Source organism: Neoarius graeffei, chromosome 8 (assembly GCF_027579695.1).
Source record: "Neoarius graeffei isolate fNeoGra1 chromosome 8, fNeoGra1.pri, whole genome shotgun sequence".
In the NCBI taxonomy this organism is placed as follows: domain Eukaryota; kingdom Metazoa; phylum Chordata; class Actinopteri; order Siluriformes; family Ariidae; genus Neoarius; species Neoarius graeffei.
The window spans coordinates 84,058,377-84,072,578 of record NC_083576.1 but is presented as its reverse complement, the minus strand read 5'-3'; the positions used below and the strand labels follow the sequence as shown (position 1 = coordinate 84,072,578).

At 42.7% G+C, this 14,202-nt stretch overlaps 1 protein-coding gene across 5 annotated transcripts in view; it reads left to right on the top strand.

The window, feature by feature from the left end:
- LOC132890970 (histone-lysine N-methyltransferase PRDM9-like) overlaps nt 1–14,202 on the top strand; it is a 61,525-nt gene that overhangs the window by 34,962 nt on the left and 12,361 nt on the right. For 4 of the 5 annotated variants that reach the window (XM_060928384.1, XM_060928383.1, XM_060928386.1 and 1 more), the window contains 3 exons: nt 3,261–3,532; nt 6,535–6,602; nt 7,166–7,356. In XM_060928384.1, the coding sequence (XP_060784367.1) occupies nt 3,261–3,532; nt 6,535–6,602; nt 7,166–7,356 (531 nt within the window). Of the gene's footprint in view, nt 1–736; nt 2,487–3,260; nt 3,533–6,534; nt 6,603–7,165; nt 7,357–14,202 lie in introns of those variants that run through there. The other variant, XM_060928388.1, reaches the window with a different exon arrangement.

Here is a 14,202-nt window from a genome sequence, read left to right as displayed (position 1 = left end):
GGACTGGCGTGAGTGTATTCTGGTTTACTCTTGAAGTGGGTGTTGCCTACACATTAAAAAAAATTTAATTTAAATGCCACTGGAAAAATGTGTAGATCTAGAAATGCCAGAAGTGTCAGCATGCTCAAATAGGGAAACGAGTGGTTTGTTTATTTATTTATTTGATTGATATATGGGCGGCACGGTGGTGTAGTGGTTAGCGCTGTCGCCTCACAGCAAGAAGGTCCTGGGTTCGAGCCCCGGGGCCGGCGAGGGCCTTTCTGTGTGGAGTTTGCATGTTCTCCCCGTGTCCGCGTGGGTTTCCTCCGGGTGCCCCGGTTTCCCCCACAGTCCAAAGACATGCAGGTTAGGTTAACTGGTGACTCTAAATTGACCGTAGGTGTGAATGTGAGTGTGAATGGTTGTCTGTGTCTATGTGTCAGCCCTGTGATGACCTGGCGACTTGTCGAGGGTGTACCCCGCCTTTCGCCCGTAGTCAGCTGGGATAGGCTCCAGCTTGCCTGCGACCCTGTAGAAGGATAAAGCGGCTTGAGATAATGAGATGAGATGATTGATATATAATTTTTATTCTGCACACATTTAGACCACTATAGACTCATGCACACCTGCAACATGTCATAGCAATGACTTCATGAAATTTTTCAATGGCAAAATTGAAAATATCTGACAAATTTTAAACTAATAATTTAAGGCCAGACAAGTAGAGTAATTCTGTAGTTAACAATATAAATGATTTAACAATTAGAATATTTTTAGAGAAATCGAACTAATTTCATTAATCTCCACATCAAAATCTTCAACTTCTGTACTAGATCCCTTACCTCTTCAAACAGATAATACCAGAAGCAATTGAACCTCTTCTAAAAATAATACATTCTTCCTTTAGAATTGACTATGCACCCAAATTCTTTAAACTAGCAATTGTCAAACCCCTGATTTAAAAAAACCTGACCTCAACCCCTGTCAGCTGTCCGATTATAGGCCAATATCAAACCTCCCATTTATCTCCAAGATCCTAGAAAAAGCTGTGTCACAGCAGTTATGCTCATATATCTTCACAGGAATAACATCCATGAAATGTATCCGTCAGGATTTAGACCTCATCATAGCACAGAGATAGCACTGGTTAAAATAGTAAACGAGTTACTGTTGGCATCTGATCAGGGCTGTGTCTCCCTGCTTGTATTGCCTGACCTTGGTGTAGCCTTTGAAACCACTGATCATTCCATTCTCCTGGACAGACTAGAAAATGTTGTGGGAGTTAAGGGAACGGCCGTCTCCTGGCTCAGGTCTTATTTAACTGATCCCCATCAGTTTGTTGGTGTAAATGGTGATTTTTCTAGACATATTGAGGTGAAGTTTGGTGTTCCACAAGGTTCTGTATTAGGTCCACTGCTTTTTTCTTTATATATATGTTACTTGTGGGTGATGATATTTGTAAGCATGGTATTAGTTTCCACTGTTATGCTGATGACACACAGTTGTATGTTTCTGCAAAGCCAGATGAGAGACATGAGCTTAATAAAATTGAGGAATACGTAAAGGATATTAGACACGGGATGCTTATTAACTTCCTTCTGCTGAACTCTGACAAGACTGAAGTACTTGTACTAGGACCACATGTACTAGGACCGTTATCCCTGTCTTATCCACACTGCATTGGCTCAAAATCAAATTTTGTGTTGATTATAAAATACTACTATTGACCTTTAAATCACTGAATGGTCTCGCACCACAGTACCTGAGTGAACTTCTGGTCCTTGACGTCAAAAGGTGCAGGCTATCTGCTGGTACCTCATATAGTGAAGGCTACATCAGGGGGCAGAGCATTTTCTTACAAAGCCCCACAGTTATGGAACAGCCTTCCAAGAAGTGTTGAGGACTCTGACACAATCTCGGTGTTTAAGTCTAGGCTGAAAACATATCTGTTTAGTTAAGCCTTTTGTTAATAGTTTTTAATTAGTTAAAGGAGTAGATCTGAAGGGTTCTCAGGCATAGAGTGTTTTGGTAAACTGGGATGTATGGATGCTGACACACACCCCACTCTCACTCACTCACTCACTCACTCACTCACTCACTCACTCAGGTTTGTTGGTGGTGTAGTGGCTGCTGCTTTATGTCCCAGGGCACCGTCATGTCTGTGTTACCTTCTGGCTCTCCCCTTTTAGTTATGCTGTCATAGTTAGTCTTGCTGGAGTCCCTGCTTGCACTCAGTGCAAAATGTATCCTGTTCTTATACATTAGGCGATATTGGGCATACCTAACAAGCTGTGTTCCCCCACCCCTGTCTCTTCCCTCTGTCTGTCCCTCTGAGTTACTTGTCAATCCTGAGACACCAGTGGTGCTGACCTCTTCTGTTCCTCGGACTTGCCTGATCCATCCTGATGCCCTACGTCTGGCTGGAGTCTTATCTCATAACACCTGTGGAGGACGGCCGTGTATGGACAGTTGAAATTCACACTTGGAAGATGCTCTGGACACTTACAGTAATACATTTATGTTTGAGGACTACAGTTGATTTGCTGACTTTAGGACTGCAGTTGTCATGAACAGTTTTGCATTCAAGTTTCCATCAATGAACAGTTTACAACTTCAACAAAACAGACTTCATGCTAAAACTATAATGAATTTCCTGGTTTCACAGTGAAACTTTGTGACTATATAGGATTCAGTTATAGAAGTGAGTTATTTATAATCACGCTATGTGTTATCACCCAAATGAGGATGGGTTCCCTTTTGAGTCTGGTTCCTCTCGAGGTTTCTTCCTCATGTCGTCTGAGGGAGATTTTCCTTGCCACCGTCGCCACAGGCTTGCTCACTGGGGATAAATTAGGGATAAAATTAGCTCATGTTTAAAGCCTTAATTTTCTATAAAGCTGCTTTGTGACAATGTCTGTTGTTAAAAGTACTATACAAATAAACTTGACAGTTATTTTTGTTTGTACCTGCCTGTGATTTCCTAACACATTGGTTGGCTAGATGGTTCTATTTCTCAAACGATCAACAAACAAGTAGGCTGATTTAAATCAACCATGACCAGGCAGTTACTAAGGATGCATATTCATGTAACTTATGTTTGTATCCTGAAAGATCTCCTTCCTGGTGCACACATCTAGTCTCAACCAGCTGCTCCATTAACATTTCTGGCAAGCTTCTTGGGCTAATATTTATACAATTCTATTGTAAATGTTCTCACATATACAAATACTGCATACACGTTTGGGCATCATTTCTTCCCATTGTGTTTTTGCTACTCCCAGATTGTGAAGTTTGCAAATCCTTCTTCTTTCACAAGTGTGAGCTTCACGGACCACCCCTCTTCATCCCTGATACTCCTGTTCTCATGGGAGTTCCTGACCGAGCCAGGCAAACACTTCCTCCTGAACTAGAGATTCGGAAGTCCAGTATTCCTGATGCAGGCCTGGGAGTGTTTAATAAGGGGGAGACTGTTCCAGTAGGTGCACACTTTGGACCCTACCAGGGAGAGCTGGTGGACATAGAGAAAGCCATGAATAGCAGATACTCCTGGGTGGTGAGTTTGTTCTAAATGTGTTATAAAGATTTTTATCTTTTTATTTTTAAGAAACAAAATGTCACCACTGGATGAATGTAACTCCCAAGAATATCAATTTCTGCTTGGCAGTGATATGTGGAGACACTTCAAACACACTTTAAGGTCTGTCAAACTGCTGATAACTTGGTTCTACTTGTACAGTTCACTCTTAAATAATTTACATCAATTAACTGCAGGAAACCAAATGTGTGGGCTCTCACAACTCATAATCTAAAAGATTTCATGTAAATGAATAAGCTTAGCTTTTGCTCTACAAAACTCTGTAAAAAGCAAAGCTTAAAGAGAACTCACTGTTACAAAATTAATAAATTAATGAAAGAGTGGGTGGCACGGTGGTGTAGTGGTTAGCGCTGTCGCCTCACAGCAAGAAGGTCCGGGTTCGAGCCCCGTCGCCGACAAGGGCCTTTCTGTGTGGAGTTTGCATGTTCTCCCCGTGTCTGCATGAGTTTCCTCCAGGTGCTCCGTTTTCCCCCGCAGTCCAAAGACATGCAGCTTAGTTTAACTGGTGACTCTAAGTTGACCGTAGGTGTGAATGTGAGTGTGAATGGTTGTCTGTGTCTATGTGTCAGCCCTGTGATGACCTGGCGACTTGTCCAGGGTGTACCCCGTCTTTCACCCGTAGTCAGCTGGGATAGGCTCCAGCTTGCCTGCGACCCTGTAGAACAGGATAAAGCGGCTACAGGTAATGAGATGAGATGAAAGAGTGCCCTCTCGGCTTAAGTGTTCTAGTGATGAAGCTCAGCCATTGCAGAATGCTGGCAGGACAAAAAAAAAAAAAAGTGCTTTACAGTACATACAAATTCACACACAAGCTCTCATAGGATACAAATATTTTGAAAATTAAATGAATTTTCATGAATACCAAGTCTTTTGTGTCCAGCTTGAGAAATGAGGCCCAAAAGACAAATGTTTGAATCTGGATCAGTCATGTATCCAGGACCAGAGGTATACTGAACTAACGCTCACAAATACTTACAGTAAATGGATAGTACTTGTAGGTGCAATTAGTAATTAAGCTATCAATCTCATTAAATCAGTCTCATTGTCATTAAATCTCTCATGGAATCAGTCTCATTAAATAATACCTTTAATTTTGATGCTTAATAATAAATTATCAAACAACTAAATTATGCTATATTCCAAATTATTATGATCACTTACCATATTACACAACCTATATGCACCTTGGAATTCTTTGAGGTTAGATGACTTCAAGGAGTATGGAAGCAACACAGACACAGTTTAACAGAATAATTGAATTTATTATAACAGATAAAAATGGATAATAGCAGTTGGAATCATTATATACAGATATGATATGGTGTGTGTGTGTGTGTGTGTGTGTGTGAGAGAGGCCTTATGACCACGTGTTTCTAAGTACAGCAAGAGAGTTAGCTTTGGTTGCTAGCTAAGATGTTTGTGTCCACGTGGTGGACAAAGAGTTAGCCTGTGTGTGGCATGAACAAAGAGTTAGCATGGATTGCTAGCTAGGGTTTGTGTGTGAGGCCTTGTGACCACGTGTTGGAGACAAAAGATTAGCTCTGTGTAGCTAACTAAGATGTTTGTGTGTGGAAACAAAAGAATTAGCTCTGGTAGCTAACGCCACGTGGTGGAGGCCTTGTGGTCCCTTGAGACAATACAATTAGCCCTGGATGCTAATGAGACAAAAGAATTAGCTGTAGGCTAATTTCACTAGCTTATAGCATTACTAAATCCACTGAAATCTTGATGCGGTCAATATACGTGTAATAATGAAATTTAAGTGTTAGCCCGGAATAGAGAGAGCGAGCATGCAAAGCCTATCTATTAAACAATTGAGAGATTAAAACAAAATAGAACAATCAATTCAACACCGAGTGTCTACAGTGTACACAATTAAAACGTTCCTGAGTTTAAATTCACACTGCTTCATAAAAGCTAATTCCTAAGACTAGTTTTATGCCCAAAATTTTCCAGTCTTACTTAGTATCTTGCCTCTACGCAAGATTATGAAGAGATGTTCCGAGACTTTTGGAGTTTCACCGTTGTGGAGCACGTGAGTCGCTTCTATGGAAGGCAGAGGATTTCTTGGTCCGACGCATGGTCGCTCGTGATCAGACAATGTGCACAGCGATTTAATTAGAAGGATCCGGTCGCTTCTAATTTTAAATTAACTGCTTGGGTGGCAGTTTGTAACGTTACTGATAGACAAACAAAAAACCGGTTGTAACTCATCTGAGTTAGATCGCGCGATTCTGGATTTTTACCGGGGCCAGTGGTAAACAAAGAAATCACGTTAAATCGTGGATCTTGCAAGAAAAAAAGAAAAGACGTCTTTATCTTGGGTTTGCTCGGCGGAGTGAGCGGTCCTCCTTATGTCCGTGTGCTGAGTTCACGCGGAGCCAAACGAGACCGAGTTGGAAGTTTCCGGGTTACTTATTCCTTCATGGAGGATGTGACATAGGTGATCCCGCCCAGGTGTGACGTAGGTCAACGTGGAAGTTGGCTGATGGGAAATGTAGTTTCTTAAAGAGACAGGCTGTTGTAGTTCTAAAAGGGACTGTACCTACATACTTATGAAAAATATTTTCTACTTGTACAAAACCTATTTCATGACAGAACTGACATTAAAGTTTGTCTGTTTAGAGGCCAAAACACAAGGGACGGATATTTATCAGAGAGTCTGATTGAACAGCACAGCTTTGCCATGTCAAAGACAAAACCTTCGAGTAAAAACTTCCTTCACCTAAATTCTGATGTAAAGTCTTGCCTGTAATTTTTTAAGGTTACTAAATTCACCTCAGAGGTTGTCAGCATGTTCTGTGAAACTAAACATACAATAAAGAACTTTTTAATTCTGCCTTCATAATGCTTAATATAATATTGGCATGAGCCATTATTCTCATTTCTGTATACATCATTTAATTTGAAGGCATGGATTAAGTTAATGAAGAAAATATAAATGTGTAATTTTTCTACAGATATGCAGGAGCAGGCAGTGTGAAGAGTACATAGATGCCACAAGAGAAATGCATGCAAATTGGATGAGGTGAGGAATACACCAGTTGTTGGGTCTTTGCTTAGTCATTGGTTTTACAGTTCCTAATTTGTTGGAAGAACTTTTTCTTCCGGGGCGGCACGGTGGTGTAGTGGTTAGCGCTGTCGCCTCACAGCAAGAAGGTCCGGGTTCGAGCCCCGTGGCCGGCGAAGGCCTTTCTGTGTGGAGTTTGCATGTTCTCCCCGTGTCCGCGTGGGTTTCCTCCGGGTGCTCCGGTTTCCCCCACAGTCCAAAGACATGCAGGTTAGGTTAACTGGTGACTCTAAATTGACCGTAGGTGTGAATGAGTGTGTGAATGGTTGTCTGTGTCTGTGTCAGCCCTGTGATGACCTGGCGACTTGTCCAGGGTGTACCCCGCCTTTTGCCCATAGTCAGCTGGGATAGGCTCCAGCTTGCCTGCGACCCTGTAGAACAGGATGAAGCGGCTAAAGATAATGAGATGAGATGAGAACTTTTTCTTCCTGTCACTGATATCTCCCCCATGCTTTTTCTTGGTCTGTAACTCTGATCTGATTTTTTTTTACCTTTTCTGCCACTTTGCCTTATTGTTTTAGGTATGTGAATTGTGCTCGTAATGATGAAGAACAGAATCTTGTGGCGTTTCAGTATCGAGGGGGAATTCTGTATCGTTGCTGTCGACCCATTAACCCAGAACAGGAGCTCTTGGTGTGGTATGATGAGGAGTATGCCAAAGAACTAAGTCCTGTGTTTTACAAGCTCTGGAACAAAAAGTGTTCCATGAATGGTAAAGTACACCATACATACTGCAATTCATTTCACTTCGATTGAATTATTCACTGCCTGGCCAAAAGAAAGTCATCATTACCATTAAAATAAGCAAATACTTAAGAGGCTTTGTTTCAATAATTACTGCAGTGAGTCAAACATTTCAGCTGGCAACAGTTCTTTAAACTCTAACTGATGCAGTGAGTAGCTTCTCATTTCTTAAAGGTCGTGAGTCACATACTGCTGTATTGAAAAAGGTGGATTTGTTACATTCATGATGTTTTTTCGTCATTCAATTGCAATTTTCTTGAGAAGTAGGAAACCTATGGAGGGGAGATAGATATCATTTTGAAGCTTGTTTTGTTAGCTTTCAAATGACACCAAATTCAAAGCAACACACTTAATAGTAATGGTACTGGCTGATGAAAAAGAAAATAAGTCAGTGGGGGAGCAGGCGGCGGTGGAGGTGGCGGTGGACCCTATCCAATGATAGGGTCCTTAACCCTTTTTAAACCTACCACACAATTTGAACTCACAAACTGGGTTATGGATTGATGGGTTTCTTGTTTGATTTCAGGTCTTACTTCCAACACACCAGTAAATATGTCATCTGATCCAAAACAGACAGGGCATCATTGCAGCATTTGTCTGAAGTCTTTCCTAAGGAAGGATGTCATGAAAAGACATGAAAAGCAGCATAGCACTCAGGCTGCAGACCTGAATGAGCACACTTGCAACATCTGCGGCAAAGGTTTCGGTCGCAAAGATAATTTGAAGAGACATTCAAAAACACATCAGGACACTTCAAAGTACAAGTGTGGAGTGTGCAAATGTGACTTTAGTCGAAAGGACAGTTATGAGAGACACTTGAAATCGCACAGTGACACCAACAATAACATTGAAACTGGCAAACTGTGTTCCATTTGTGGCAAATTGTTTAATCGTGCGGATAGTCTGAAGAACCACCTTGCAACTCACAAAAATGTACCAGCACTAACTTGTGCAACGTGCAAAACACAGTTCACTAGACTGGATAGTTTGCGACGGCACATGACACTGCACCAGGTTAAGCCGGAGAAACAGTACCCATGTTGCAAGTGTGGCATGCCATTCGCTAGAAAAGACAATCTTTTTGATCATCTTAAGGTCTGTGGCATACCGCTTGAACCCAGAATTGCAACACGCAGTGCAATGGACACTAGGCCTACTTTTACTTGTGAAATTTGCGATGCAAGTTTTCAACGCAAGAGCAATTTGAAGCGTCACAAGCAGATTCATGAAAAGGACAACAAGAGATACACTTGTGGTGATTGCGGGAAATCTTGGACTAGGAAGGACAAACTTTTGAAGCACTTGTGCAAGGGTGAGGGAGCTAAATTGGTAGAATCGACAAATTCGACTCCAAGAGTAGAACTGTAAAAGAAATTCAGAGTATGTTGCCTGAATCGCCGCCGAAGAAAGCATCCATTCTAGAATCTTTGGTCAGTTCTCCTCGGCGTAAGACCAGGAACATCCTTGAATCTAAGGGGTTAGTGCAGTCAGCAGAAAAGCAGGATGAGGGGATCCTTGCTAGCGCAATTACCAAAGATGCCGTTACAGCTTTGTCTTCGATTAAGAAAAAAAGAAGTGACAATGCCAGCCGTGTTCGACAGAAGGTGACTGCAGTCCCGATCGGTGAAAATGTGAGAAAAGCTCGGAAAGTATCGAAGGTTGCACGAAAACTTGGTGTCAGGTACACACATTCCAAAGTTTGTAGGAATGACACACGCTCAAGGATAATCTCTGGTGAAGAGGCAGCACTAACTGATGTAAATCGCAAGACTCGATGCCTAAAGATATCAACCGAAATGAAGTCCCAGATGACTGACTTTTGGGTGAATGAAGGGAGTCATCCCACGACTGATTCGACCAGGAATAAAGTGCGTAAGAGGATTGCGACGAAAAAGTATCTTGAACACACCAGACACGTTTGTCTTAAGAGTTATCGTGAAATCTACAACGATTTCATGAACAGTCATCCGAACTTCGCTGTTAGTGAAAGCACGTTTCGTAGATGCAAACCCTTCTTTGTCCGCCCAGCAACCCAGCGCGATTTGGAGGTCTGCTGTTGTCAAGTATGTGTCACCGTCCGCAAAGCTTTCCGCCCTCTAATGCTTTACCGTAAGCAGAGGAATATTCAACCTCAGTTTAGCAGTGTCCATGAAATGGTTAAGTCCACTCTGTGTCCAAAAGAACGTGATTCAGAGTATCACAATCTGAAGTGTCTGAAGCAAGAATGCGAGCAGTGTGGTTTGAAACTTTTCAGCATCAGTGAAACCGAACAAACTGATCAGTCTTTGATCACCTGGTACAAATTTGAAAGAGTAGAGTTCACAAACAAGAAGGGGCAGACTGTTAAGCATCTTGACCAAGTGAAGATGCAAACTTCACCAAAAGCGCTTATAGACCATCTTCTTGGTACCCTGAAACTGTATCCTTATCATCTTTTTACTGCCAGGTGGCAAAAGAGACAGTGGAAAAATCTGATTGAAAATCTGCCGAACAATCATGCCGCCACCGAGATGGATTTTTCTGAGAATTTTTCTGTTACATACCAAGAAGAGGTCCAGACTCAGCACTGGAGTAAACGGCAGATCACAATTCACTCAATGGTTGTCACCAGACCCTCAGTAGAAGCAGATGCCTCGGAGCAGTCTCACGTCAAGGAGCATTGGTTAGTCGTGTCAGATGACCTCAACCATGACTTCAACATGGTTAACCACTGTCTGCAGCATATTCTTGTGCCAGAGCTAAGAAAACTTGGTTGTGAAGTTAGGACCATTCACCAACGTACTGATGGATGTGCCTCCCAGTATAAAAGTGTAAATTGCTTCGGTGATATTTCCAGAAGTGAGAAGGACCTAGGGGTTAATTGCATCCGAAGTTACTCTGGATCAGGCCATGGAAAAGGTGAAGTGGATTCTGCAGCTGGATGTTTGAAAACAGAGGCCAGGACGGCTGTGATTCGAGATATAAATGTTTCTATTCAAACGCCAGAGGAGTTGTATGACTTCGCACATGACCAAATAGGGGAGATGCCATTATCAAACAGGTTATCTCTGCATCGCAGGTGCTACTTCTATGTCCAGAGTTCAGATATTGACAGAGAGCGAGTTAGGGCACAGTTTTCTACAATCAAGGGGACCCAAAAACTGCATTGTGTGTCATCAGTTGCTTCAGAGGGAAAGCTGAACACCAGGCTTCTATCTTGCTACTGCTTGAGTTGCATCAACTGTGATTTTGAGAAGTGTGAAAACACCCACATTGTAGATGGTTTTAAACTTGTTCAGTTTTCCAAGGGTTCTCATGAAAATGATGACTCATCAGACCTGGAGGATGATGGTGGGGTAGACGATATGGTGGGAAGTTCTTCAGAAATTGAGAGTAGCTATGAAAACCCAATGCATGAGCTGATATTCCAGGGCAGTGTTGTTGCCGTACAACCCAATGTTGAGTCCCTGAGGGACTATTTTCTGTTTACCTCTGTTGACCGAGTTGAGATTTTGGAGAAAGATGTTGTTGATAGTGGACACAAATATGCTTCTGGTACAAAGGTTCTCAGAGGGTTTTATTTTGAGCTTGTCAAAGAAACTAGGAAAGGCTCTCTTTATAAGAAATGTAAGGATCTTGCTGTCATTCCAGCTGGTTGTGTTATATATGTTGGCATAGAAATGACACAAGATAAGGATCAGAATTACATTCTTGAAAATGTAGACCATGAAGACATCATGTGTGGAATCTTTACTCTGTAAACTTGTTTTAACTGTTTAAAGTAGGCACACACATCAGAAAAGAGGCAAAATTGACTGGTTGAACTTGCCTGGTGACATTGAGTCATTATTAGAAACCTTACGTTTTCAGGGAAACAGGGTTGCGTATTTTCTTACTCATGTTCCCCTTGCCACATCAACCCTTTCCCTTTAAGATAGGGAAAAGTGACTTAGTGCATTTGATAGAGCAGACTCTCCTCTCCAATATGCAACAAACAGAACTTAGTTAGGTAAAATATTAAGGTTTTTACAAACAATCTTCTGACGGTGTTCCATTTTGAGAAAATAAAGAAAACGTTTCTATCTTTTAACTCATTTTCCTATTATTTCCTAATGCTTAATTAGCATTTTCTCATTAATGGATGATAATTGATGAGAAAGGAAGACATTTTCTGAAAGCCCTTGAGTAGCCTGTTGACATACCCAAATATCAAAAAATGGCCATTTTTCACCATGTAACACAAATTACCAGCAGTTTGTGACTTGCGACCTAAACGATCATGTCGGAAGACATATCCCATCGTCCAAAGTAAATGTTTTTCAGAAGGGCCAGTTTGTTGGCCTGCATCAAGCAAAGAAAATAATGAGATTGCTGACATTGGCGGCATGGTGGTGCTGTCGCCTCACAGCAAGAAGGTCCTGGGATCGAGCCCAGCGGCTGACGAGGGCCTTTCTGTGCGGAGTTTGCATGTTCTCCCCGTGTCTGCGTGGGTTCCTCCGGGTGCTCCGGTTTCCCCCACATTCCAAAGACATGCAGGTTAGGCTAATTGGTGGCTCTAAATTGACCGTAGGTGTGAATGTGTGTGTGAATGGTTGTTTGTCTCTATGTGTCAGCCCTGTGATGACCTGGCGACTTTTCCAAGATGTAACCCGCCTCTCGCCCATAGTCAGCTGGGATAGGCTCCAGCTTGCCTGCGACCCTGTACAGGATAAGAGGCTAGAGATAGTGGATGGGTGGAGGGGTTAATAACTGTCCAACGCATTATTAAAACCTGGAAGGATAGTGGTGAAGGGATCAGGACACTTTTTCCAATGACCATTTTGTCCAAAGCCTTTTTCGTACACACTTTCAATTATTTTATATGTGGTTACAATATGTGCAACAAGATCAAGATATAAACAAACCATAATTCATTTAAGGGAGTGCATTAAACAGGTTTATGACTGCGTCTCCCCGTAATAAATGGAAATAAACAATTTTTTGTAAAGCAAAAAAGTGCCGTAGTACAAGCACTTCAACACAAAAGAGTGGTGTAAGGGGGCGTAAACAAGTAGACCCTGACCATTACAGGCTGCTCTCCGAGCTTTGAGTCCAGTGAAGCTGTTTAATTCATCGTATAGCTAGTCTTAATAAGGCGTGCACGCAGTCCAAGTCAACTTTATTGTCAATAATACCATATGTGCAGGACATACAGAGAATTGAAATTGCGTTTCCCTCTTATCTGCGGTGCAAACAGTAATAAACATGAAATATAAAATATAGGTACAAGATATAAACTTAAAAAAGGGGGGGGGGGTTATTTACACACACAAGCTAAAGCTATCTAAGAAAAGACAGTGGCAATCCAGAAAGTGCAAATGTGGCAGTGTAAACAGAATTAACGGTATAAATTTGAATGTGACGAATGACAATATAAACAGAATGAACAATGTAAACAGGAACAGCAGTCTGACAGTATAGTAGGGCAATATAGCTGTTTCAGTTTTTCAAGATGGCGGCGTGTGCGCATGCAACGGCCCCTCTCTGTCCCGATAATGTGGTGTTTACATGTTTGTCTTCGTCGGTGTGCTCGAGTGATGGTATGTTTTCGTCGCGTTTGTCCATTCCAAGGCACACATACAGCCTTGGGACTCTTTGACATTGGCAACACTTTTTTTCTGTAAGTTAAACCCGGCACACGCTAAGGCAGCTGGGCCATAGAAGGTTCACGCTGCACGCTGCATACTGCATGCTACACGCTACACGTTCACGTGAAGAACCGGACCCTGGGCCATTAAACTTCATGCTTGGATGTTCACGTGTTGCGTCTGTTCTACTTTGACCGAATAACCAACAATATGGACTCTTCGGATGACGACGATTGCCTCATTCTGCTTTTACTGAGACAGAGGAAGAGAAAAAGGAACAGAATTTGGAGCCGAGAACACTTCCTTCTGAGAGAAACCCGTGGTGAATTTCACCGAACATTCTATAATCTGCTTGACAATCCCGATGAAGAACTATTTTTCAATTATACCATTCAATTATATTTTTTCTGAAGTTTTCCCCTGAAAGCATAGAGTTATCTCCCTAGACCCGTTCTGATTGGCTGGCGCGGCGGTGACCGCATGCATTGACTGGAATTTCCATCTTCACGCCTAGAAAAAAGTGTGCATGTTCATTTCTCGCTTCACGCGTGAAGTGTGCAGCGTGCAACGTGAACGCCGTTCTATGGCCCAGAGCAAGTCATGCTACGTTTGTCCACTTTTCTTTACACGCGTGTAGCGTGTAGTGTGCAGCATGCAGCGTGCAGCGTGAACCTTCTATGGCCCAGCTGCCTAAGGAGCTACATGACCTCGGCCTACTCCGGCGGCCCGCTTTGACATCGACCCCCACTACTGCTGCACACCTGCAGAGGAAGCGCCGTAGGCGGTGCGAGAGGAGGCAGAAGCGGCGAAAGCGCTGGGGTATCCGGGCCAGGCTAATGGCTAATCCACACAAGCCGGCTATACCGTCCATCGTACTCACCAATGTACGCTCCTTGGATAACAAACTGGACTATATTCACCTTTTGAGAGCGACCCAGCAGGCTGTGAGAGTGTGCTGTGTTTTTGTGTTCACGGAAACATGGCTCAACGACAGCGTACCGGCCTCTGCCAACCAGCTCGACCGGCTAACATGCTATCGAGCAGACAGAGCCCTCATTGAAGGAGGTAAGACCCGCGGCGGCGGGGTCTGTGTTTACATCAGGGATGCTTGGTGTCAGGACGCTGTGGTAGTTTTCAGACACTGTTCACCCCTTGTGGAGTTTATGATCATCAAGTGCCGGCCCTTCTATCTACCGAGGGAGTTTTCT